Source organism: Xenopus tropicalis, chromosome 4, assembly GCF_000004195.4.
Source record: "Xenopus tropicalis strain Nigerian chromosome 4, UCB_Xtro_10.0, whole genome shotgun sequence".
NCBI classification, from domain to species: Eukaryota; Metazoa; Chordata; class Amphibia; order Anura; family Pipidae; genus Xenopus; species Xenopus tropicalis.
Genome location: NC_030680.2, coordinates 98,954,183 through 98,979,512, shown reverse-complemented (window position 1 = coordinate 98,979,512; position 25,330 = coordinate 98,954,183). Strand labels below are relative to the sequence as shown.

At 36.1% G+C, this 25,330-nt stretch overlaps 1 protein-coding gene across 2 annotated transcripts in view; it reads left to right on the top strand.

Annotated features, from left to right (window-relative positions):
* Positions 1 to 405: 405 nt before the first annotated feature.
* Positions 406 to 25,330, top strand: part of astn1 (astrotactin 1) — a 180,802-nt gene continuing 155,877 nt past the window's right edge. Inside the window, exons 1-2 of one of the 2 annotated variants that reach the window (XM_012961336.3) lie at positions 406 to 753; positions 1,273 to 1,590. In XM_012961336.3, coding sequence (XP_012816790.1) covers positions 1,317 to 1,590 — 274 coding nt within the window. In that variant the 5' untranslated portion in view covers positions 406 to 753; positions 1,273 to 1,316. 2 annotated transcript variants of the gene reach the window in all.

Here is a 25,330-nt window from a genome sequence, read left to right as displayed (position 1 = left end):
CACCGGACCTATATACACCCCTTCCAAAAGGTATTGACTGCTCTGCACCCAATTCAGGATTGTTGAACATGGTGGATAAATGCACCACAACTGAGTCTAGAGAAATGTAGTTTAAGTTGAAGCACTAAAATCTTCAAAATACAACTACAACTTTTGCATTGGGGATATGGTAATATTCTGAAAACAGTTCCTTAAAATGTCAGTACAGCTTCTTTTTTGTTACTCTTTTTCCACCTTGGTGAGTATTTGGAGTTATAGGCTGGATCATACTGCATCCATAGTCACTCCGAGCACACTCCATCCATCCCTCCCTCTTCCCTCATCCCCTCCTTCCTCCCCTTCCTTTTTTCATCTTCCTTTCATCTCTATCCAATCTCTACTGCCTACAGACAAAGAAATCACAGCCGAGCTAGGGTTCTTCGTAGCTCAGAGCTGTCTCTGCTGCTGTGCCCTGGGAAAAGGGTTTTCTGCCTTCTCTTGCAAGGGAAGCGAGAAACAGGAAAGAAAAGGAGAGGAGGGAGGGAGGGGGAGAGAATGAGGCAGAGAGGAGGAGAGAGGCCAGGGAAGACAGATGGGCAGAGGTGATAGGCAGTTGTGCCAGTAGCTAGATGTACTATATAATGTGCCTCTCTGCTACCGTAAGGGAAGCATGCAAACACTGTGTGGGCAGTGAGGAGTTAAAGGAAGCTATTATGGACACACTTGTGTAATGTGGCGCTTCTGCAGTGAGGGTTTACACAGGGAGACTGCCAGGTAGGAGAGAGACATGTGCATTTGTATCCATCAGTGCCTGCAGTAAGGATTATAGAGGTGTATTTGTAGGTGTACGTGTGTGTATGTGTACAAGGCAATTATTGTGTTCATTAGCATGAAGTGGGTCTGCAAGGCTAAGTACTGATACTGAAAAGCAACATACAAATAGTGTTTGAGGCAATCATTTATGGACACATGTATGCATGCAAAAATAAGTATTTCTCCTAAGAAAGAAATAGAATAAAACAGTGAAATAGAAACAGCTTGCAGTCTTGTAAAAAAAATCTTCTATAGCTCTGTGCTGGTGGAGGCAAAACACATCCCCTGTGCTTACATGTGCATCTCATTGCTGCCAGTGTAGCTGCCGTGTGTCATTGTGACTGTGCTACAGCTCAGCAATGAGCCAATAATTCAGGGAGCGAGAGGAGCACAGATTTAATTGATACAGTGTGTGGGGGGGGAGCACCGCTAGGAACAGTGTATTTGGAGGACACAGATTCTGTGTTCTTGTTCCTGCAGTGAAGGCACAGGCTGACAGAGGAGGAACTGGTGGAAGACCAAAGATGGCTCCTGCCGGTGCTTTCTGGATGCTGTTAACCGGTTATCTCTTAATATCAAGAAGTAGTGGGGAGGAGGACTCGTCCAGAGAAATGGAGTGCAAGATGAAGAGCATCACAGTGTCTGCTCTCCCCTTTCTCCGGGAAAACGACCTCAGCATCATGCATAGTCCCTCTGCTTCTGAGCCCAAGCTGCTTTTCTCTGTCCGGAATGACTTCCCAGGGGAAATTGCTGTAGCTGATGACTTGGAGAACACAGAGCTGCCCTACTTTGTGTTGGGTGAGTGTGACCCCCTCATCCAGCACCTTTGACATAGTATATGTTTTGTTTGCATTCAAGATGCCCATTCATTCCTCCAAGCATGTGAAATATACTGCAGGGTCTTATGAAGGCCAAAACAGTGTGTAAATGAAAACATGAATGGTGATAATAATATGCACAGTACCCCACTCATACACCTTATTAGCTATGCCATAAATCAGAATGCTTACCTTATTCAGCTGACCATTCTGCTTCTTTAGCCCAATGCACTGTAGGTTTCCAAGCAAAGCAGAGTTACAGCTGTGTTGCAGGTTCTGTCATTATTAAATATCTGGAAAGTACCAAAGCTAGAAAGTACTGATTCTGTAAAGCACTTCCATTGTGCCTGTATGTGTGAATTGTAACTGGTATAACAAGCACAAAAAAAAAAAGAATTGGAAGTCCATATCCTTTCTCATAGCACCTGGTACATTGACTGTTGGCATGTAAACTGGACAAATACTAATTTGATAATGTGGGCCACTTTGTAGGCTACCTGGGCAGGTTGCCAATGAAGTTTTTAAGCACTCCTAACACTTAATAAGACTTCTGTTTCTTTAATACATACTAGAGTGGGAATAGTTTGCCTCCTAAGAAGTTCTTCAGCAGATAGAAGTTGGTCTGGGGCCTAGTAAAACATGACATGCTCTCTACCTGCTTGGCTTGATTAGCTTATATTTCTAATATATCTAGGTACAAAGGTCATTCATATCAGTTATCATTCATACAATGGCCAAATACATGTCTAAAATAAATGTCTTCCTTAAAGGGGCAGTACACTTTTACAAAACTTTTTAAGTTGGTTATTTTTTACTGTTTTTATTTAAATTAACCAATCTTTTAATAGGTTTAACTTTCTTACCCTCAAGTTTCCTAACAGCAGCAGTTATTTCATACATTAATTGATTATTGTCTGCGGCTGCTGTAGCTTCAGCCCCTACTGAGCATGCTCTCTTAGCTTTACAAAAGTCAGTCACAGTGTAACTATTACAGCTCACACAATTAGTAACGCTGATGAGAAATTTATCAACTAATGTATCACATCTTAACAGTATAGAGGGTCAATGACCTAGTGTACATTGTCTACAAGGAGAATGAAACTTAATTGTTACTAATACCTACATTTTACAATGGTAAAAACAGAAAAGTCCTTTTTTCTTGTCTCCCAACTGAGAATAATAACCCCTTTTAAAACAGTAATTTGGCAAATCAGCTTCACAACTGTTAGCTGAGGAGGGAGGGAAATGCAAATTCCCAGCAGCTTTTACATGAAATAGTATAAAATGTTTGTTTTATTTTTTGTGACATGGCTTGGTAAATAGGCCTTCAGTGTATTATTATGCCTACTATTAGTTTCCTTAGGTTCTAGTGTCTTACATTTTTTACATATATTTATAGTGATTTTTTTGGGCAGGCATGGATTTGATGTGAAATTCTGCATTTCCCCATTGGCAAATTGTTTTGCAAAACTGCAGGGAAAATTAACAACAAAAACTTTGCCAAGAAACACCCCATGGACTTTAAAGTATTTGGAGTGGAACAAAAGTTGTGGTCTTGTCAAAAAAGTTGTGGTTGCCTTTCAAAAAGTTGCGTGTATAAAAAAAAGTTGTGCATTAGCGCATTTTACAAATTTTTCGTAGTTTCCTAAATTATTTGGCTAAACAAAATCGGACAGATTCACTCATCCCTTTATATTTATGAATGCATCTTAGTTTTTGTTATAGTAGTTCTTGACAATAAAATAACTCGTGTGGTAAGTGAAGAACACAGTTTAAGGAAAAATTACCACCGAGGAACAAATGTTTTTCGAAACTCTTATGTCTTCCTCCACTAAAAGTTGTAAATGCTAGTTAATAAAATAATACAATTAAAATTAAGAGCTTGTTTCTGATATTTTTATTGGGCAGAACTTTCAGCTCAAGACAGACACTATACCCTTCAATTACAGAATTACAATATGATTCCCAGTACCCACAGAGGGATACTGGGAGCTGTAGTTCTTTCCTGGAACACCAAAAGATGCCTATGTAATGGCCAAACTGTCACAAAGTTACTTTTCTGCCAGAAGAGTATACCTCCTTCAAGCACACCTTAAAAGTGCACTATGTGCAATTACAGCTTGCAATGCAATAACAACAAAGAATATCACTTTGCAAAATACAAATTTTTATTCCATATTTATGCAAATGTCGTTTCATTTTGCAACTTTTATTACATTCCCCCCTTAAAGTGATACTTGAAGTTGGGAAATACAATACAGGTATAGGATTCGTTATCCGGAAACCCATTATCCAGAAAGTTTGAATTACAGAAAGGCCATCTCCCATAGACTCCATTTTAAACAATTAATTCTAATTTTAAAAAATAATTTCCCTTTTCTCTGTAATATTAAAACAGTGCTTTGTACTTGATCCAAACTAAGATATAATTAATCCTTATTGGATGGAAAACAATCCTATTGGGTTTATTTAATGTTTAAATGAGTTTTAGTAAATTTAAAGCACGGAGATCCAAACTACAGAAAGATCCCTTATCCGGAAGACCCCTAGTCCCGAGCATTCTGGATAACAGATCCCACACATGTACTTTCAGAAAACATCAATTATCTGTCTTTTTTAAACATATTCCTTTACTGAAATTCAATTTTACATTTTTTAATAATTATCTTTATAGTTGGGCAAGCCATTCTAGATATTTCCCAGGATTCCATTATTCTCCTGAATTTTGCTGAAAAATGTAGGTGTGACTAGTTGCTATAAATAAATAAAATGAACATTTTTTCTTGCACTTTTATGGATCAGTAAAACAAGAACAAATACGTATAAACCATTATTTTATGATTATAGTTATAATACCTACATGTTATAACTTGCCAGATCCATGTAATCTGCTCTAATGTCTCTTTGATGTGTTGAAAAGCTGCTTGTGAGGTGTGTGGAAGATGAAAAGAAAATTTACATGAGTCTCAATATTGTGCATTGCTCACCTACACACTTCAGGTATCTAAAGCCTCCAGTTAGTGCTCTAATGAAGAATATCCAGACTGCACTCATGGGAATCATTTAGTGCTGGAAACTTAACTGTTATCTGACATATATAGTAACTGGTAAACTAGTAAACTGGTTTAGAACCAGAAGGATCCATGCCTGGGTCAAATCCCTTGCTGTTGTCACAAATGTACAGTAAATTAAATGTTGTCTACTTCAGAAGCAAAGCAAGGCAACAGGGAATGACAAATTCAAGCCTTTTTGGAATCCCATGACTTGGAGCTGTTGTTTACAACAGCTGGGCTATTGCAGGTTTGACATACTGGGGTTCATTTATAAACACTGGGCAAATTTATACCTTGGCAGTAACTCACAGCAACCAATCAGTGATTAGCTTTTTTGAACCAGATGCAAATAGAACAATGAAATCAAACATCTAATTGGTGTCCATAGGTATCTGCCCAGGTGCAAATATGCTGCTGTAAAGGAAGGGAATATGTGGTGCTAATAAGCTGTTCTGAGGAGACTCTACTGGTTTGGTTCAGTTTACTACTATAGTCACACTTTTGGTTTGCCTCTATTGGTTACCAACAGATACCAATAGTATGTTATACTATGATAGATATTTTGCAGAAAAATATTGTTCCTATGGATGTAAATGGATGTTGTTTATACTGTGGTTTCATGGTTCTGCTTCCTCTGTATTTGTTACCCATCAGAAATGTAAGTCTGTCTGCTGTTTCAAATTTGAGTCCTTTATATTTCTATCACCCAGTATGTTAAACTCATAAGAACATGTAAGAGGTTGGTTTTAGCATTACTGGCTGCAATGAAGTACAATGAAAACCTTATATCCTCATTCAAATCCAGATTTTCCCATAAAGCCAAATGCAATTCAATGAGAAAAAATGTATCTTACTGTTTATCACATAAAAACTTTATGAAAGTCTATTAGAAAAACTGGAACTGAGTTTATGTGATATGTTTATGTAATAAACCATAAAATAACACTTTCTCATTAAACTGAATTTGGCCCAGTAACTCTCTTGCAAGTTATTTCATCATTTTTTTCAATGATTAATGCCAAAAGTTCACTGTATTAGTTTACAATTGTGAGGGTGGTTTCCCAGTGTTGTAATGTTATTCTGGCCAGTGACGTTCCTATTATTTGTGTCTTATAAAATATATGTAAGCCTGTCAGAAAGGTAATGATCCTTATTGGTCATAAAGTGAATGACATAATCCATTCATCCATGGTATGGGTTCAATAAGGCCAACACAAATATTTGGCCTAAAGCCCATATGTTGGGATACCACGGAGGGGCTGTGAAATTTAGCAATTGAAGCTCTCATGCAATTTTCTGTGGCAAAACAGCATATTGGGAATAATTTTGGTCTGATACATGGTATAATAGGCTGGTTGTTTACTCAAGAATGATTGAATCACTATGTGAATGTATGGATATACATTCCATACATTCACATAGTGATTCAATCATTCTTGAGTAAACAACCAGCCTATTATGCCATGTATCAGACCAAAATTATTCCCAATATGCTGTTTGAAGCCTATTCCACACTGGTTTTTACCAGCACATTTCTTTCAAGGAGAACCACTGCTGTCAAAACACCTTTCCCCACATGCATCCAATTGCAATTCACATCACAGCTGCACTTCACAGCATCAGCCCCTGCAATAGGCAGTCCATTTCCCATTCATATGAATAGGAAGTTGCTCAAGGGAATGGAATCTTTTGCTTACTTGTCTCAAGCATTTTTATCCAGGACATGTGGGCATATGACTGAGTGATAGCTAAATCAATAAACAAACCTTCATGTTCAAAATGTAATCAACTATCCAGAAGCTCCATAGTGTTAATTAATTGTACATAGAATATATAGTCTAACACTCAGGGTCATGTGGGCTTTAGTTTACATTACTCTCTGAAACCAGAGTTGGAAATATTGTTATTAATAGTCATATGCAGTTTGCCTGTGCCCATGTCAGGTAAACAGATTTTTACATTTTATTTCATTCTTGGCTACATTCTTTTATAGGTGATCTCCATTTATAGGCTGCTTTTATGCATAATGAATTCTAGTTTTCAGTGGCTTAACATTTTGAAACACAGTACTTTTACAGTTATTGTTTAATGTGATTGCACTTAAAAACAGTACAGGTATGGGACCTATTATCCAGAATGCTCGGGAACTGGGGTTTTCCGGATAAGGGATCTTTTTGTAATTTGTATCTCCATAGCTTAAGCCCAATAGGCTTGTTTTGCCTCCCATAAGGATTCATTATATCTTTGTTGGGATCAAGTACAAGTACTGTTTTGTTATTACAGGGAAAAAGGAAATCATTTTTAAAAATTAGAATTATTTGCTTATAATGGAGTTTATGGGAGATGGCCTTTCCGTAATTCGGAACTTTCTGGATAACTTTCTGTATTTGTTCATCCCTTTTGTATTTAACTCTTAAAAGGATGCAGCAGAAGTTATTTCTCCTCCAGGTCTGGTACTCAGGTGCTCAATTCTTTTACATTGTTTCGGAAATCAGAACCAGTAATGCAGAGAATATAAACAGTCAGCAGAATACTGCTTTTAACAGTAATTCCATTAATTGGATAATAGCTGATAATGACATTTTCTTTATGCAGAAAAAAGAGTTTTGTCCCCATTACTAACAACCAAAAGTTTCCTGTCTCATAAAACTGCAGACAAGTAGCAGTGTACCAAATATCCTCAACATTTTGCCAAACAAGTAATGCCCATGTTCCAAGATGAGGTACACTGTCATGGGGGTTTTGTGAGTTGCCCCAACTCAAACACCATATGCTCAGATAAGTTAATGTGGCCTTTTTCAAAATTACACCCCAAAAGCCTAATCCATATTATTTTTCAAGAAACCCAAGAGTCTCCCATAGATTAGTATATAGGTTAAAATTAGAACCTAGCAATGAGATAGCTGCTGAAATTCCAAGTCAAAAACTGCAAATAATAAAAAATTAAAGACTAATTGCAATTTGTTTCAGAATAGCACTCTTTACATCATACTTAAAGTTAATTTATTAGCGCAGGTAAATTAAAAAAGGGAAGGATAAGGTTAAAGAACTGAGGAGATGATTTATTAACACCAGCATACTGACCAAAACTAATTTCTGATTGGTTGGTATTGGCTATTAAAATATACAATTTAGACTATGCATTTTTAAAGCAAATTGCTAATCTTGCAAATCCGAGTAAAAAATTGAGAAATGACATTTCAGATTTTGACTTTTTTTTCCCATTGAGCCACATCTTCGAAAGTAAAACACAATGGTGAACAACAAACTTGTATTCCTCTCACATTAAATTCATTGCCTATAAAATGAAGAAATTAAATAGTGTCACACTACATAAACATAGCATAAGGCTCCTATTATAAACGAGCAAAATATATGTACCGATAACCTAAACAAACTCTAATAATCTATTACACGCCAGAGAATAATGCATCACACAATTACATTATCGGCAGAGGGAAACACCCACATATTGCCATTATATAAAGGATACTCAAAAAATAACCTAAATATGATTACTGATGGAGCAAACTTTGACAATACACAACACACATTGCACTCTGCAACACAGCATGTCACATTATTCCTTCTAAAGTAGAAAGATGGTGAGCTGAATAAGCCGTAGTTTAGATAAAGTGCAATCCTTTTGTACATGAAATTCTGTGGTATTAATGGATTCCCATTTGTTGCTAGGTTCTATCTTACTTGTAGTAACTGATTATTTATGCACTGCTTCATTAGGCAAAGCTATACTACCTATCCAAAATGATAAATGGCTACAGTAACCTGCAGCAGAAATATAAATCTGTTTGTCATTGTTTTATTACAGATGGTAAATGTAACTCCTTAAGTCCATGGGGCACAAATTAACTGAATTCAAAATTCTAGCATGAATCTCTTTTGTAAGCAGGGTATGTGGATCTCCCTTTCTTTCTTTCTTATACTATTATTCTCCCAGAGTGTGATATGCTGAGCTTATAAGGGGATATATATACAGTATATTACTTATATAGCACCATCAGATTCCTCAGCGATTTAGATAGTAAGTGACATCAAAATGATTTTTACCATTGGCAGTCATATGGATAGCATAGGATAAACAAGCACATATTGGTAGTGCAAAAGTGCTGCTATAGATTTAATCACAATATTATAGAAACACTAGCATACAGGTAATGATGAGTGAAATTTTTCACCAGACTTTGATTTGCTGCATAATTCTGCATTTCACCATCTGCAAATTTTTTTCTCTAAACCAAGGCAAAAAAAAAAAATAAAAATGCAACAAAAGCAGTAAAAAAAATGCCCTTTGACTACAATGCATTTTGTGATGAATTTTTTCACTAAACCACATCAAAAAATTGCCATGTGGAAGAAATGTACATTGACTTCAATGCTTTTTGTATAAACTAAATCCACAGAAAAGCGCCCATTTATTTCTATGCTCATTTTTTTTTTTGCCTATTAGGGAATTTTTTTGTGGTTTCCCAAATTTTTTTGGTGAAATGAGACAGATTTGTTCATCGTTAATCCCAGGTATATTTACAGTGGCCCACTCATTAAGTAATTTCGAATACTGTATTTTTTGGTCAGATTTAAAGAATGCTCTTTGCCTCTTGTATCGGTTATTGATTGCTTTATATGTTACTCTGTATGTCCAGTGTATGTAACCCACTTATTGTACAGCGCTGCGGAATTTGTTGGCACTTTATAAATAAATGTTAATAATAATAATAATGCTGCTGAAAGGAAAATATGGCAGTGTAATGCAGAAGAGACAGATTACCAGTTATAGCCCAGTAAGTAGCATGTAAGCATTGTGGGAAAGTGCTTTACTCTTTGCAGGTGAATGGAAACTGTGAAAGAAACACCAGAAATCAATGATCATGGTGCATCTGAATGCAGAAGGCCATTAATATATGCCCATTAGTTGTGTAATTTACCATCTGTAACACAACACTCTGGTTTATCTGTATTATTTTTATTTCCAACCTCAGCAACTGATCAAATAGTCATAAAATACGGAGAGTACAGAAATAACATATGCAAATCAAATGTAAAGTTAAAGGTTTATTAAGGGACTTTTTTCAAGAAAGCGATAATGATTATATTATGTATCATTATTTTGTGTTTCTTTGTTGATTATTATGTTTCATTTGTCACAGCACATAGCTTTTCTCATTCTCTAATTAATCCTCCCCGTGTGCGTTTTTTTTTGGCAAAGACACCTGTGCCTTACATCAGACAAAGGTCCTGAATGGCATGGGATGTGTAAGCTGCTTCACACTGTGCATTTTAGCTACCCTGCCTGTGCAAGAGCAGATGTTAATGCTGAATAAAATATGCCTGACTGCAATGCCAAAGTGGCAAGGTGGCATTATTGGGCCCTGGAGGGTTTTTACCTTACTTTGAGCTGACCATACACATGCACAAAAGGAACACAATGCTGCAGGCTAAGGCCAAGAGAATTTGATTATTGCCTAATAAATGCCGTAATTCAGGGACAACAATGTTTGTTCCAGCTAAACTTGCCCTTAAATGATGCTGCTAATGAAAACAAAAAGCTTTTGTGGCATTATGATAAATGTGGGCCCCCGTGTTTTATAATTATATGAATAAAGCACTTAATACATATATCCATATAATGGATTAGTTACATTATTTACAAGCCAAGTTGTATACCCTATGAGTAGAGACTAATGGGGGGCATTTACTAAAGCTTGTTTTGTTTTCCACCATCAGTGATTTTTTTGTGCCAAAATATGACTTTGAAATGGGAAAAAACTTGATTTTTTTGCAATTTATTATGCAACAAAACCATAACAAATTGGAAAGCAAAAATACACCATACACCTAAAACATGTTCAGATGTCCCTTTTACAACTGGAAGACCTTTGTTTGTTTTGTTGTTTTAGAATTTTGGGGTTTTTTTTGCTGTTGTTTGTGTGACTGTACAAAAGGGTTGTGGGTTTTGTGCTTTTTCTGAATGACATTCATCGAGATGGGTATAGCTTTGGTTTTACAAACCTCTAAAATCATGAAAATCTGAATGTTGATAAATGGGCACTAAACTACACCCAATATTGTATTTTCATGCTCAGTTATTATGTTCCATCTTGTACCCTAGTTTGGGCAGCAGAATATCAGGCTCTCATGTTTAGGTTTTTTTCTTATTCATACTCTGATAGAGTAAACGAGAGAAAGGGGAGAGGAAATAGATAGGGTGAGCTAGTGTGTTACTGTACTATATGTTTCTGCCATTACATTATGTAGCCCATAATGAGCACGCCAGTCCATCTCTGTTATTTTCCAGCTAAGAGAATTGCTCTTGATTGCAAAGAGATTTGTTGCATTGTGCAATATATTCTGACATATGCATCATTTACTAATTATCATCTGGGATCCATGATTATGCTTCTTGTCTATTCGTGTAGTTTTAAAGTTTTATATAATGAGTAAGAATTAACTTCATCATTTCAAGTGCTTTTAGTTATCTCATTTAAACTGCAGCAACAAAAGAGGCTCATATACCACTGCAGCTGCAATTGCGGTTGTACAAAATGGATGCAGTTATTAGCACATATATAACACCATTCAAGGTACTGTCTCCTAAACACACTCTTGTATTTTTGCCAAGAGCCATTGGGCCAAATGAGTTTGTTTGGATTACATGTAAGTGAACCCTTTTATCACAGGAAACCCTGGAGCTACCAACCCTTGTAAGGTGGCACAAATACCAGCATTCCTACAGCAGGTTGCGCCAATAGCTGCAGCAGACGTGTGCCTAAAAATCACATATGTCATTTTAAATCCAATCACCAGATATTACTCAATCACCATTCTGATCATTTTTAGCCCAATTACTTCCAATACATCAAAATGTGAAAGCACAATTGCAAACATTTTACTGCATGAGGAACAATTGCTCAGAGGATAAATCTTGCAAGTTAGGCTGAAATTTTACATTGTGGATATAAAAAAACATGGCAAATTACTACAAATAGTTGTTACAATGAATAATTACTACAAATAATTGTTACAAAGTGATAATTTGCTTATATGCAAAAAAGGCAAAGGCTGCAAGTGATTCTGCAAATCATTAATCATCACATTTTGGTGTAATGAGAGCAAATATTAATTTGAGGTGAACCACCCATCACCGTAAAACTAAATCTATTTCACTACAACATCTGGTCCTTGACATGGCACATCTTGTAAATAGCAAATGTCATTATTGAAAAAAATATGTAGGTTACCACCCCCCAGAATGGCGTCTTGTTGACCTGCCTAGCACTCTTGCTGCCTTACTTCTCCTGCCCAACAACGTTTCCTAATATCAAATGCAGAGAAGCTGTTTTTCATTTGTAAATTGCTTTCTATTTTCCCATTAGGCCTATATAATCCAGGTGATTACATTGGGATTTTGAACTATCCATAGCTACCATGAATAATCTATCCTGCTTACTGAAGAGAGAAAAACGTTTGCTCATCTGTTTAACATTACAATGGTCTAGCCACATATAAATAAGTAGTGTTTTATGGGATTGTACTCAGCCTAGGCACTTTTGGGATTTATCAACTTTATTGCATTTTATAAACCATCCAGTGCCAGGTTCCTAATTGTAAAGGACAAGCTTGGGCAGCCTCTGTTTTTGTTTCTATGTTTTATTATTCTTATCATAGTTATTTTAGTTTCCTCTTGGACAGTTTTATTGAAGTGAGGTATTAAACTGCATCAAATAAATCTGCCAATAGTTAGCAAACAAAATTGGGCTGCCTTATGACTGTGCAGAGGAGACTGTCTAGATTAAGAAATACATAGATTTGCTTTACATGCATTTCATATAAGACGTATTGTGGAACAAAAATTAGATTCATGCATAAACTCACATCTGAGCACATTCCATTGCAAGTACCTTTCATTGTAACTTATAGGATAATATACAAAATATGGCCAGAATGAGTTAGAGAGTTACATTATTGCTATTATCAAAATAGTGATCAAAATAATCAGTTGTAACCATAAGAAAGTACCTCTTTGTTGCTTGAAAGAACTGGCTTTATTATGAGATATCTGGGTGACATAAACAAAACGATTAGTCAAGCTGATAGCACTTCCATCGGGCCCAAACTGACAATCTGTGGATGTATATCTTTATTTATTTGTTTTATTATGGCAAATGGCTGCTGTAAGATGCCATAGACAGTCACTATTTAGTGGGTCTGTGGGGGGGCTGTTTGGGCCTCTGTGGCCTATTTTGATTTTTTTTATCGGAAAGAAACAGGAAAAAATGTCCATTGACCCCAAATCATTTGGCTTGAGAAAAAACACTGTTTAACTCTAATTAATTTGGCATGATAAAACATGCTCATTGACTCAAATACATTTGGTACAAAACAAACTTGAGGTTTTTTCCTATTTGGGGAAAAGACAATTCTGAATATAAATGCATTGCAGGGCTATGAATTTGCCACAGTCACAAAATGTACATGTGTAACTCATATTCAGATGATCAATACATCTTAATCAAAAACCAAAATAAAAAGATAATCAGCACCAATATTTAGTAACCCACTAGAGCAACCTATCAGAAAGCCAGAAATGCTAACTGCTATTGGCAGAAGCAAACTGTGCCCCAGCTATTATATTACCACCTTACTATTTTCAAATATAGTTTTTATAAAAACATATAACATGTTTTTTCCTCCACAGTCTCTAACTCACAATTTTTGGATTCTAAATTATTGGTTTGATTTTACTTTATCCTACACATTATACAAATTGTTGCCCATGAGAGACTAGAAGAATATATCTGTAATTTGGAGAGCCAAACATAGGGTTCTGGGGACAGAGGCACAACAGTGTCTTGCTTTTGTTGCTCTTTGTGTAGATACACAAAACATTGAAAGGTGACCAGTCCCACAAGCACAACACTGATAATCTGTGCTGGAAATCAAATTGAGTCTGAAGACCCTAGTACCTAGAAAAAAAAAACAAAACTTAACAATGTGTTGCAATAGTATTCAATGTGCCAATGACAGATAATGAAGTCTGAATACATATGTACTGTATGTATGTATGTATAACTTTATTTATAAAGCGCCACAAGGGTACACAGCGCTGTACAGTATTGGAGAATACAAAATTACACACAGGGAGGACAAGTGATATAATAAATAAATACAATAAATAAATACTGTGTATATATATATATATATATATATATATATATATAAATACAAAGGGAGTAAGTGCCATGTGGTATGAGACACAGTAGGAAAGAAGTCCCTGCCCCATAGAGCTTACAATCTAAGTGGTTGGGTAACATACAGGCACAAATTGGAAGGTAAGAGTGCACCAGGTATGGGCGTTTGCCATTAAGAGCAGGACTAGGCAAAATAGTGTTTTAGTGCTCCATATGACCTGACATCCTCAAAAACCCACACAGTACAAATAAAGATCTGTTAATTTAAAACAGAAAGATCTAGGTGAATTTCCTGCATTGTACTATACAGACCCACATGTGCCTCTGATAATAAATAGCTGCAGCAGCTCAAGCGCACCAATGAACAGCAAACGTGGCCAGTAGAATAAGCAAGTCAACAACATGGGTCAGTGGTCTGGTCATTAATGAAAAGAGTATATGTGCTTGTGGCAATGCTTGAATGCTGGGGACTGAAATGCCAATCTGAGACAATTTTTCTATGACTGAAACCTTACAGGAAAGAGGTTCTTTACAATAATGAATGAAACCAATGGTATACAACTGGTCATGAGTCTCCTGTCTAGTGCAGGTTTAACCCAATGAAAAAGAACACATTGCCATAACTGCCAATTAATGATACCCTGATAAGTTCATCAGCAACAAAAGCATGATGCAGTAGAATATGGTCATGCACAGACTGAGAGAACAGAATTTATAATTTGAGAAGGATTCAGATGCAGAAAGAATATTATATGCAACACATCATGATTGTAACAATCATTACAATAAAGCCTGCTCTATATGTTGGCAAATGTAATCAATGGGATCTTAACCCCAACAGGCGAAAATCTTTATCATGACCGCTGGGATGACAAGTTTTCTGAACCTAAATAACCATGCTAATAATATTAATTATAATATTAACCTGGGAGCCTCTCTCATGCTAAAGGGCCATCTTGTGTCCCAGTCACTCAGAGCTCTTACTAGCGCAGTGGCAAACTATGCACACAAGGAAAGGGATTTTGGAAAAAGCTTATGCCTGCAAAAAATAAATAATTCACGAATGTGCATATATTTTCCTATAGCTGTCAAATATGACCACAAAGCTTTTAAAGCAATCATATCTAAGTCAATTGGGAACGCTCCAAGTAGGCTAGAAAGGAGGTTATTACAGGATATGACCTAAAAAAATATATACTGTACTCTTCGTAATACTTTATCTGCAAAGGTGGAAGGAAATCATTTTGACTTCAGTGAAAAAAAAGTTATCTGTTCTGTGCAGATGCAAACCTTGCTACCTGATTATCTTCTAGCAACCAGAATGAAACGTTGCTCCATTAATATTGGCAGGCCTAGTAGGTGCTAGAGCCTGGATAAATTTATTGACGTAGCAGGCATGACATACATGTAGAAAATAATTTATACATATTTTCTCAAAACCAGAAATGAGTTGGGTGTGTGTAAAAATGTGCAGAATTAAGAATACAACTTTGCATTGCACAATATGGAACTGTTTGTTAGACAGTCGTATACTTTCTTTTTTACATAATTCTTTTAAAGACCTACTTGAGGCATTTTTTGTTGTCACAAAGGGGCAGATTTATCAAATATAAGTTTAGAGCTTAATACATAAAAATTCACTTACGTTCTATTCATTCCTATGGGATATATAGAAGTGTATTAATCAGTGGGTGAACTCACCAATTGATAAATATGCTTCTTAAAATCCCACAGGAATAAATTGAATTTCAGTGAGTTTTATGTATTAAACTCAAATTTTCCAAATTGTTTTGTTTTTCAGTAATAAGTACAGTGTGTACTGGCTGAGACTATAAAACATGCAATCTTTTCTATATGCAAAGAAAAACTCTGCTTGTGCCTGGCTGTGCTGCAAACGCACAAATGTTTGTGTTACACTGGGAGAGTGCAAAGTGTCGCACCAGCCAATGACAACCACAATTTAGGGAGGACAAATAAAAGTGCCTGTTCATTTCTTCTCTGTGTTACAAACTGTTGTGTTTTTGACGCTGGTTTTTTGTGTGACAATCAAAAAAAGTTGCAGTTTTCGTGCAACCAGTCAAAAAATTCTGATTTTTCAAGACTTTTCTGCAACTTTTCCAGCAAAGACCTTTTCTGTTCAGACTTTTTAGTAAATGTAAGACATTTCTGGAAACGGGTTTTTTTCTACTTTAAAAATAAAAAAATAAAAATGAGAACTGTTAGTAAATCTTCCCCTTAATATATATATATATATATATATATATATATATATATATATATATATATATATATATATATATATATATATATATATCTATATATAGTATACAGGGAGGAGCACACCCTATAAAAGTCCAAATGCCCTTGGTGCAGGTCAAAAAACAAAAATATAATAGAAAGAGTGCCGCACACATAGGGACTTGATACAAAAGAAAAAGTGGTTTTATTGAAAAAATTCCAATGTTTCGAGCACAATCTGTGCTCTTCCTCAGGTACAACCAGGTTTGTCCCTGAGGAAGAGCACAGATTGTGCTCGAAACATTGGAATTTTTTGTGTGCGGCACTCTTTCTATTATATATATATATATATATATATATATATTATAAACTCTATTGAACAAGCAAGTATGTGAACAATGTCAAGCAATACTATCAGTAATGAAAAAGAAGTAATGTTCTAGCTGTACCATGATCCAGGAGATACACTTGATTTTGTGGCCGCCTCTATTGCATATTGTTAATTATTTGTAAAGTCTTATGATTGGTTATTATTATACAAAGGTTCCCACAAGCTTCGTACAGACCTCAAATGCCCTCTTTCCTGATGTAATGAGTGAGTGTATTTGGTCAGTGTCAGTTGGCTAACAAGTTGTACAGAGAATATGACTAGACGGCAGGGAGTTGGCTTTGTTCCTGGCACTGTCAGTGCAGAACAGAAAGACTTGTATACATACCAGCTTTTTATTAGAGATTGTGTTTGTGTATCCAATTAACACTTAGACCTCCAGCACAACAGAAAATACAATATCTATACAAATGTGAAACAGACTGACTAAAATTTGTTACTTTCAGTAAATCTGGTGGATTTTGGTCCTGTTTAAGCCATGCACAGCCTTGTTTCTGAGTGTAAAGTGATTGGCTTCTGGGTCAGTTGACTGGATATTGATTACAAATGAACTGTCAAGTGTTGAGTAGCTGGATTTCTACATGGAGGAAATACATAGGAAGGATCATGATTTGTTGATAGGGATCAATGGTCAGCCAGCCTTCTGTTTTTGCAGATCTAATGTTAGCTAATGTTGTTACCTAAAGTATGAAAGACAAATGGTTTAATTAGACTATGGACTATTGATTAAATAGTGTAGTTGGAAATAATCAGGTTTACACAAGTGGTCAGCTGGGAAAGGAAAAGGTGCAAGTCACAGGTGTATTGGTCCCATCAGATTAGCAAAATGATATAATGGCACAGCAATTGATAGGGTCGCTCTCTTAATTTTAATGAATGGATAAACTCTAAAACTGACAAACTGAAATGTGTCCTTATTTATTTAAAAAAAGCTTGAATACAAAAAACTTGATAAAATGAAACAATTACAATAACTAAAATGCAGCAAATCTGCATTCTATTGAGCATTTTCAGTGGGTCCATAAAATCTCAACAAATTTTTAAAAACTCATATTGAAAAAAATGCTCATTGACTTCTGTATGAAATCACACTTTAAGATGCTGAAGTTTTACATTTTTTACATATGTAATAAAAGTCATTAAGGTTGCCCAGTTAAAGAATCAAAACATCAAATCTCCAGAATGTTAGGCACCCCCCCAGTGATTGTAATCACATTATACCCCAGGCCGGTGCCCCAGTTGGCAGAAAACTGCACTAGCTTGGGGTACCTGCGCACATGCAATCCTCTTCTTCCTGTCTTCTATGTTCCGGACCTGGGCAGGCACATGCGCCGTAAAGTGAAATTGCTGTTTTTTTTGCCTGAAGTTCAGTGATTACAATCACTGGGGGGTGCCAAACATTTTGGCTTCCCCAAGTAATCATACCTTCCTCCTCTTTTAAAGGAGAAGGAAAGGCTAATAAAGAGTTAATCTCAAGCTGCAGGCATACCTTCAGTTGTCTCAATAGTGCCCTTAAGTCTCCCCATATCTCACCTGTACAGATGATCAGAAGCCAAACAGGAATAAAAAATGCTGAGCTCTGGAAAGAAAGTTCCCATAATGCCTCGCTCCTGCACAGAGAGCTGCGTGTCTCTGGCACATGAATTACAGACACAAGAAATCTTTTGACAGAGAAGTCAGTGCAGCATTTCTGTAAGTGCTTATGGCTGTATTTACATAGACCCTTCTGATAAAGCTTACTTAGTTTTTACCTTTCTTTCTCCTTTAAAGACTGGATATTACTGTAAAAAACCTAGCTAACTGGCACACCTCTATAAGAACTATTATAGGGGTAAGCCATGTACAGTAACCTTAAACTGGAAACCATCATTCAAATTTGTGGGTTTTACTTAAAATTTGAACCGAAGCATTTGCATTTGAACATTGATAAATCAGCCCCTTTGTTTACTTAGTTGACTGTAACTGCATTGCCACATTTTTCAGTCTCTGCGAATCATCCATTTACAAGTTTCAGATGGCTTGGTGCCTGGAAGCTACATAGCGGCACAAGTGTTTGGTATGGCTCACATTCCCATTGTAACAGCTAATGTAGCAGATGGTTTGGGACTGCAGTCCTGTTAATGATGGGTACTTGTCAAATACAGTGAGGAGAAGATCCTACAATGTCTAGTCAAACAAGAATGGTGGTGGAATACAGCAGAATAGACATTTAGGATGTTTTACTTTTTAAAAAGTTATTTCTAAAGTTGTCACAGCGGATAAGCTGATCAAGAAAAGATGCAGTAAGTAATATGCTAGTAACCTAGAAGAAGCATTGCAATAATATAGGTATGGTGTCCTAGTTTTCTAAAGAAATGTAAATCTGGGTCTGCCTTTTATCCACACACTGAAAAAAGGGGGAAACTAAAACAGATTATGTCAAGATCCATTTATAAAGCAATAGTTAGAAAGCCATTTTTTCATGAAGGGAAGCCTTTCCATGTGAATCTCAGCAGCCCATTATAATGGGACCTACTATCCTTGGAGTGAAAAATGTACACATACAATTGTTCCATTTAGTATACATCTTCCACAAAAAAGCAAATATGATGAGGGTGACCTTAAACGCTGTGTGCTTTTTTAAATATTTGTCACTTTGTGACACAATTGAGAACCTCCATAGGAAATAAAATATGTAGCATACCAACCTCTAAATAAAAGTAAAAACTAGACTAACAAAATAGCTGAATATGATACAATAAAAACCAAAGGAAGTCCAAGAAACCGCACAAAAACAGCATTGAATGGCGTCTTTTTGCTTAGGCCTTATCTTGAATAAATAAAGCAAGCTCATAGGCTTTAGAAATCGGTGTTAATCAACAATAAACTTGTCTGCAGAGACACATATTATATTGTTTGTTGTCATTAATACACTAGGGGGCACATTTACTAACCCACGAACGGGCCGAATGCGTCCGATTGCGTTTTTTTCGTAATGATCGGTATTTTGCGATTTTTTCAGAAATTATCGCGACTTTTTCGTTACCAATACGATTTTTGCGAAAAAACGCGAGTTTTTCGTAGCCATTCCGAAAGTTGCGATTTTTTCGTAGCGTTAAAACTTGCGCGAAAAGTTGCGCTTTTTTCATAAGTTTTAACACTACGTTGCGCAAGTTTTAACACTACGAAAAAAGCGCAACTTTTCGCGCAAGTTTTAACGCTACGAAAAAATCGCAACTTTCGGAATGGCTACGAAAGACTCGCGTTTTTTCGCGCAAATCGTATTGGTAACGAAAAAGTCGCGATAATTTCTGAAAAGTCGTAAAGGCGCCGAAAAAATCGCAAAAAATACGAAAAAGTCGCAAAATGTTCGTTTTCCAATCGGAATTTTTCCAATTCGGTCGGAATTCGTGTCTTAGTAAATCAGCCCCTTAGGGGGCCATATACAAATCGTCTGATTTTTTTCAAAATCCGACAATTCATCAGCTAAAACCTGCCAAGATCATGTAGAAGTCAATGGCAGATATCCCTTCTCTTCCCTGGAGGATCCTTCTTTTCCTTCAAAACTTTTCAGGTTTTGAATGTTTGACACTGGTGTTTTGTGCGTCAATTCAAAAAAGTAAAGGGACAATTAGAAAAAGTCGCACTTTCACAACTTTTCTGCAACTTTTTCTCGTGCAGACTTTTTAGTAAATATCAGACATTTGTGGAAATGAGTTTATTCAAATTTTTTACCCCCTTAGGGTAGCATATTTACCAAATGGTGAGTTCTAAAAATCCCACAGGAATAAACAGAATGTGGGTGAGTTCTATGTAATAAGCTCTAAACTCACATTTTGATAAATCTGCCCTTTAAAATGCAGAGCACATAAATTTAAAGTGTGAACCTAAAGTCTTGCCATTTGGAAGCCATTTGGTACTTTTTTACACCCCTTTGAGCCGCTTGAACTAAATATATTCTATACTATGTTCCTTTTATTTCTTATACAATCCCTATATAAATGTCCCAGTTTTTGCCTAATACTTTGTCATAGTAAAAGCCTACCTGGTGCTTGCCCTCCCACCCATTGCTCTCATTATCCACATGGATCACTGATCCAAGCATTCATTGCAGAAAGAAATCTTTGAAGAAGTCTATCCAAAGTCATCCTGGTATAAGAGACTGTGTGCAGGAGTTTATTGTCATCAATAATGTCATGATAACAGTAAGCATGGTTTATAAATGATAGGTTATATCATACTAATCTAATGAGATTCTATGTGGAAATAAGTACGAGCTTGGACCAGGGAAATGCATTTGATATATTTAGACTTTGTGAAGGCACATAATATTGTTTCTTACAGGAGATTGCTAAATAAAATAAAGAAAAATGGCCCGGTAGCGCAAATCTATACATGGATTGAGAAAAGGCTGAAAGTAAGAGTAAAGAGTGGCTGTAACTTGATTATTCCCAAATTGAGGTAAAGTAACAAGTGATGAGCCACAGAATTCAGCACTAGACCCAGTTCTTTTCAATTTATTTACCAATTATCTGAAAGTAGGTAGCTGGATCAATTTCTGCTGAAAAAACAAAGTTATGAGGATGAGGAGTCAAAAGTGTAAATCAAGATATATTTTCAATACAGATATTTTTAAACTTGGTGAAAAATAATGCATGTATTACAGTGTACATTATTCAGTGTATATGCGTGGAATTTGTTTATGCATTTTGAGAGAAGAAAGAGATTTGAGATTTATTTTCAAATGGTAGATAATTAGCAAGATCTCTCTGAAAAAAATCTAACAACAGAGCTGAGCTATAGAGCTCGATTCCAAAGCTAAGATGTTATAGAATAATATTTCTTCTTAATTTTTGTACAAATTCAAACCTAACGTGACTCAACCCATTGGTTAAGCAAACATTTTAGTCCTGTATTACTAGACATGAAGCACATTTGTGCTGGCTATTACCTTACCTTCTTAATATCCTGGACCTTAGGGGCAGATTTATCAAAAGCTTAATACATAAAAACCCACCCATGTTCTATTCATTCCTATGGGATTTTTAGAAGCATATGGGTGAAAGTTTTAACTTTCACCCATTGCTAAATACACTTCTAAAAATCCTATAGGAATGAATAGACCGTAGGTGAGTTCTTTTGTATTAAGCTCTAAACTCACATTTTGATAAATATGCCCCTTACAGTTAGTACTGACACCCTTTTTGACTGAAGGAAAGAAGATGTATACTGTATATATCAGAAAAGGAAATTTATGATACATTTAATAATTTATTTGTGACCTTTTGGGAGCTGCAATTTAATTTGTGCCTCTCTTCTTTCTGCTGCCTAATAGCAATTACTCTTGGAATAGGCAAGGTCAAGGAAAAACAAAGGATCAGGGTCAGGGAGTTAAAAGTTGCTCATGTGAAACTAGGAAGCATGCTGTACTCATCATTGGTGATGGTTGATGGGATGACAGAGCCATTTTATGGTGGAAGTATGTTTGGTGTCACTGTGTCACAGTATTTTATGCTGGGAGCTTCCTGGGGGGTTACAGTATTTTTTATGCTTGGCATTATGCTACTATTCTATTCTGAGATGTTTAGCATCACAGTGCTGTTTTATGGTATGACATTACAATGCTGTCTTGTGTTTGGGGTTGCTGGCAGCCACAGTTTCATTTTATGATGGAGTGTCCTGATAGTCATAGTACTTATATGGGGGGCTGCCTGAAGTCAGCATGCCATTATATGATGTAGATTGCTAGGGATCACAGGTTGGGGCTCACTTTGTCCACATGTGCTGAACACAATTTCGAAGGTAACCATGCTGGTTACTTAAAGACATTTTTCTGGGGGCACTTGCTGCTTCTGGGACAAAGTATCCGGTTTGATCAGCAGGGAGTTATTACTTAGTTTCACAGGCAGAATGTAATTGCCTTTAGCCGTTTCTGTCCCCAAGCAGTGTATAAATTGCCTCCAGCAGGATGTCAGCTCCACATGCAGTGACTTATTTCTTCAATCAGTATGTCAGTTGCACAAACAATATGTAACTGTCTCTAGCAGTCCCCTAAATAGTGTGTTTTTGCCTTTAGCAGAATGTCAGTCCAACTATTCCTCTGGCCATTTTGTATTAGTCCTACACAGTGTATAATGCTTCGAGCAGTATGTAAAGATACAGTATCCGTATGCGCGTCTTGTAATGAAGGGATTCTAGCACTGAAAAAAAAATGAATTATCAAAATATTGTATTTTTTCTCCTTCTGAAATCACAAATATGGCAAGACTTAGTTTTTAAAATGGTCAAAATAGGGGGACACTGTCTGTCTGTAAAGCATTGTCTCATTTATGTAGAGTGTTCTTTGATTTCCATCCCCATTACATAACCGTTCTCTTCGACCTCCACAAAAACTTCATCTAATGTAACAGTTCGAAAGTCTGCTTCAGTTGTAGTAATCCATAGCGTCTAATAAGCAATTTGAATTTTCTGGTTTGTTGTATGACACTGCTATCTGAACACATTGCATTTGCTTTACATTATAACATCATTCTTTAAACTTGTTGGATAGGCTCTTTAGGCAACACCAGCAGATGTGAGCAGTATTTTGGCCAAGAACAGTATCTGCAGGTAGAACAGTAAGTGGCTGGGTAATTAGCAAATCCAACAGTGCTACTGATCGATGCGCTTGTGTTAATGTGTGAAAATGCAGAAGGTATTCTCTTTTTCTGAGGCCCAAAGACAAGACTAATGATCTCTAGCATATGCCTTATGCTTAGCAAGCTGAATGCAGATTAAATATATGCTCTTCTACTGACATAGTTCCTTCCCTGTAGCCATTGCCCTTGAACTATCTATTAGTTGAATGATTTGCAATGCATTAAATCTAAAAGAAAGGTGAGTTCCTGCTGTTGTTATACTGCTATCTTTTTTAATGTTCTGGCCCTTATTTTAGTCTGCAGTGTATATCAGTGGAAATCCTCTGGATAAAATTGTGAACCAGAAATGTTTTCTATATATATATATATAAATAAATAACATATAAAAGTAAATATTGCCATAAACACCTAGTACCTGCTAGAAGGCACAATGCAACAAAGCTTTTGAAGTTTTTCTTTATAAGATATACAGAATGGGCTGTAATTGATACCTTGTACGTCATGTTAACTAAGCTAGCATAAATAAATGTTTAAGGCAAAACAATAATAATATTGTATAATAATTTTTATTTTTTTTAATTAATACTAAGGCATACTGCTTTACAATATGAAAAAAAAACTTTTTTTCCGAGGGCCCCAGAATTCCTTATAGATCCCTTGTCCTTCACATTTGTGAAAACACTGAGGAGTTTCCTTATCCATCTTTGGCCTGGTGAGATCCCATTATTTACTACAGGAGACTGAAGAGCTTCTTTTTGCCAAAATGAGCGCAAACATAATACTTCCGAGATGGGGATATGGCATCAGGCATTGACTTCGGCCATAGCTAGAGAGCACTCTCTGATGCGACAAAAAGATTATTATTATATATATATTTCATATAATAAGAAATACATAAAATGAGATTTCTTAAGAAACAATTGTTTTGACATATTGAAATTAATAAGGCTTAACTTTATAAGCCGAGCCTCTGATAATCATGTTTTATTCTCTTCCTCTCTATAATCGCTGTGTATTAGCTACACCTGACTAACTTCCTTTAGCTAATCTTTGCATACATCATTACATAAGATGATTCACCCTAGAAGCATCATATTCTAACTGGTAGTTTTGTGAAATGATTAGAAGACAGAGGATGAGAAATCCTTATCTAACACAGTGTCCTATTCTGCAGCTGACGTCATGAGTAGTTTTCACGCCTCCCTTGAGTGAATATCGGTAACCTTATGCACAAGTCTCCTGATGTACTGTTATAGCAACCTGAAATCATCTGCAGAGCTGTAAATGACAGGCTCTTGCCCAATTACTTTCACCTACCCCGGAATGTTCCTATTTCTTCCCATGTTCCTCTTTTGTCTTTAAGACAAGTCTTTCTATACTACGGTTTATTCCTGAATCAAAAAATTCCTGGGAGAGCGCAATGACACACTTTTCAGCTGCCATGTAATTACAAAACAGCAACGGAAAGAATCACACCTGCGGGATCACTAATTCATACTTAAAGCCAAAGCTATTTCCAGTGTGAAAAAATAGCAAAACCTATTTTATGTTTAAAAGGGAAGTTTAGCTTGTCATTTATATAGAGAATAGTGTTATACCCCCTACAGTTATTCCTTCGTTATTTCTGGGCTGATACTCAGTAGCACTGTAAAAAAATACGGATTTCCTAATGGGCTGCATAACACAACCTTTCTTAGTTAGTGAAATAGCTTATATTAACTAGTTAGTAGAGCACTCGCTAGAGAAGAATATGCCAAGAATGAGAATTATGTTAAATTTAATGCAATAGAATGACCATTGCATATTGCCTGAAAATACCATTGTCTATGTAATACAATTAAAGTTAGTTTTAAGGTGAACTACTGCTTTTAGAGGTAGAAATTATGATCTAGATTTCATTATAAAACTAATTTAAGCAAGACGCAAAGTGGCAGTACATGACAAACCTTACTTGTATTCAGTTCAGAATACAGGTCACCCAGTGGGCCAAAGCGTCAGCTACTGTACAAGGATCCATATCTAGTATTGCCACCTTGCTACTGTTCTAGTGTTTGCTTTATTCTATCAGTATGTGTGTGTCCCTGGGCCCCTTTCTAATATTGTGTAAATGCCAATGCCCAATATAGCTGTAACCAAAAGAAGAAGGGACTTCCCTTCAAAACCACAGCTGCTTACATCAGAGAACCATTACTTTGCAACTCCGTCTCTGAAGTTGGCC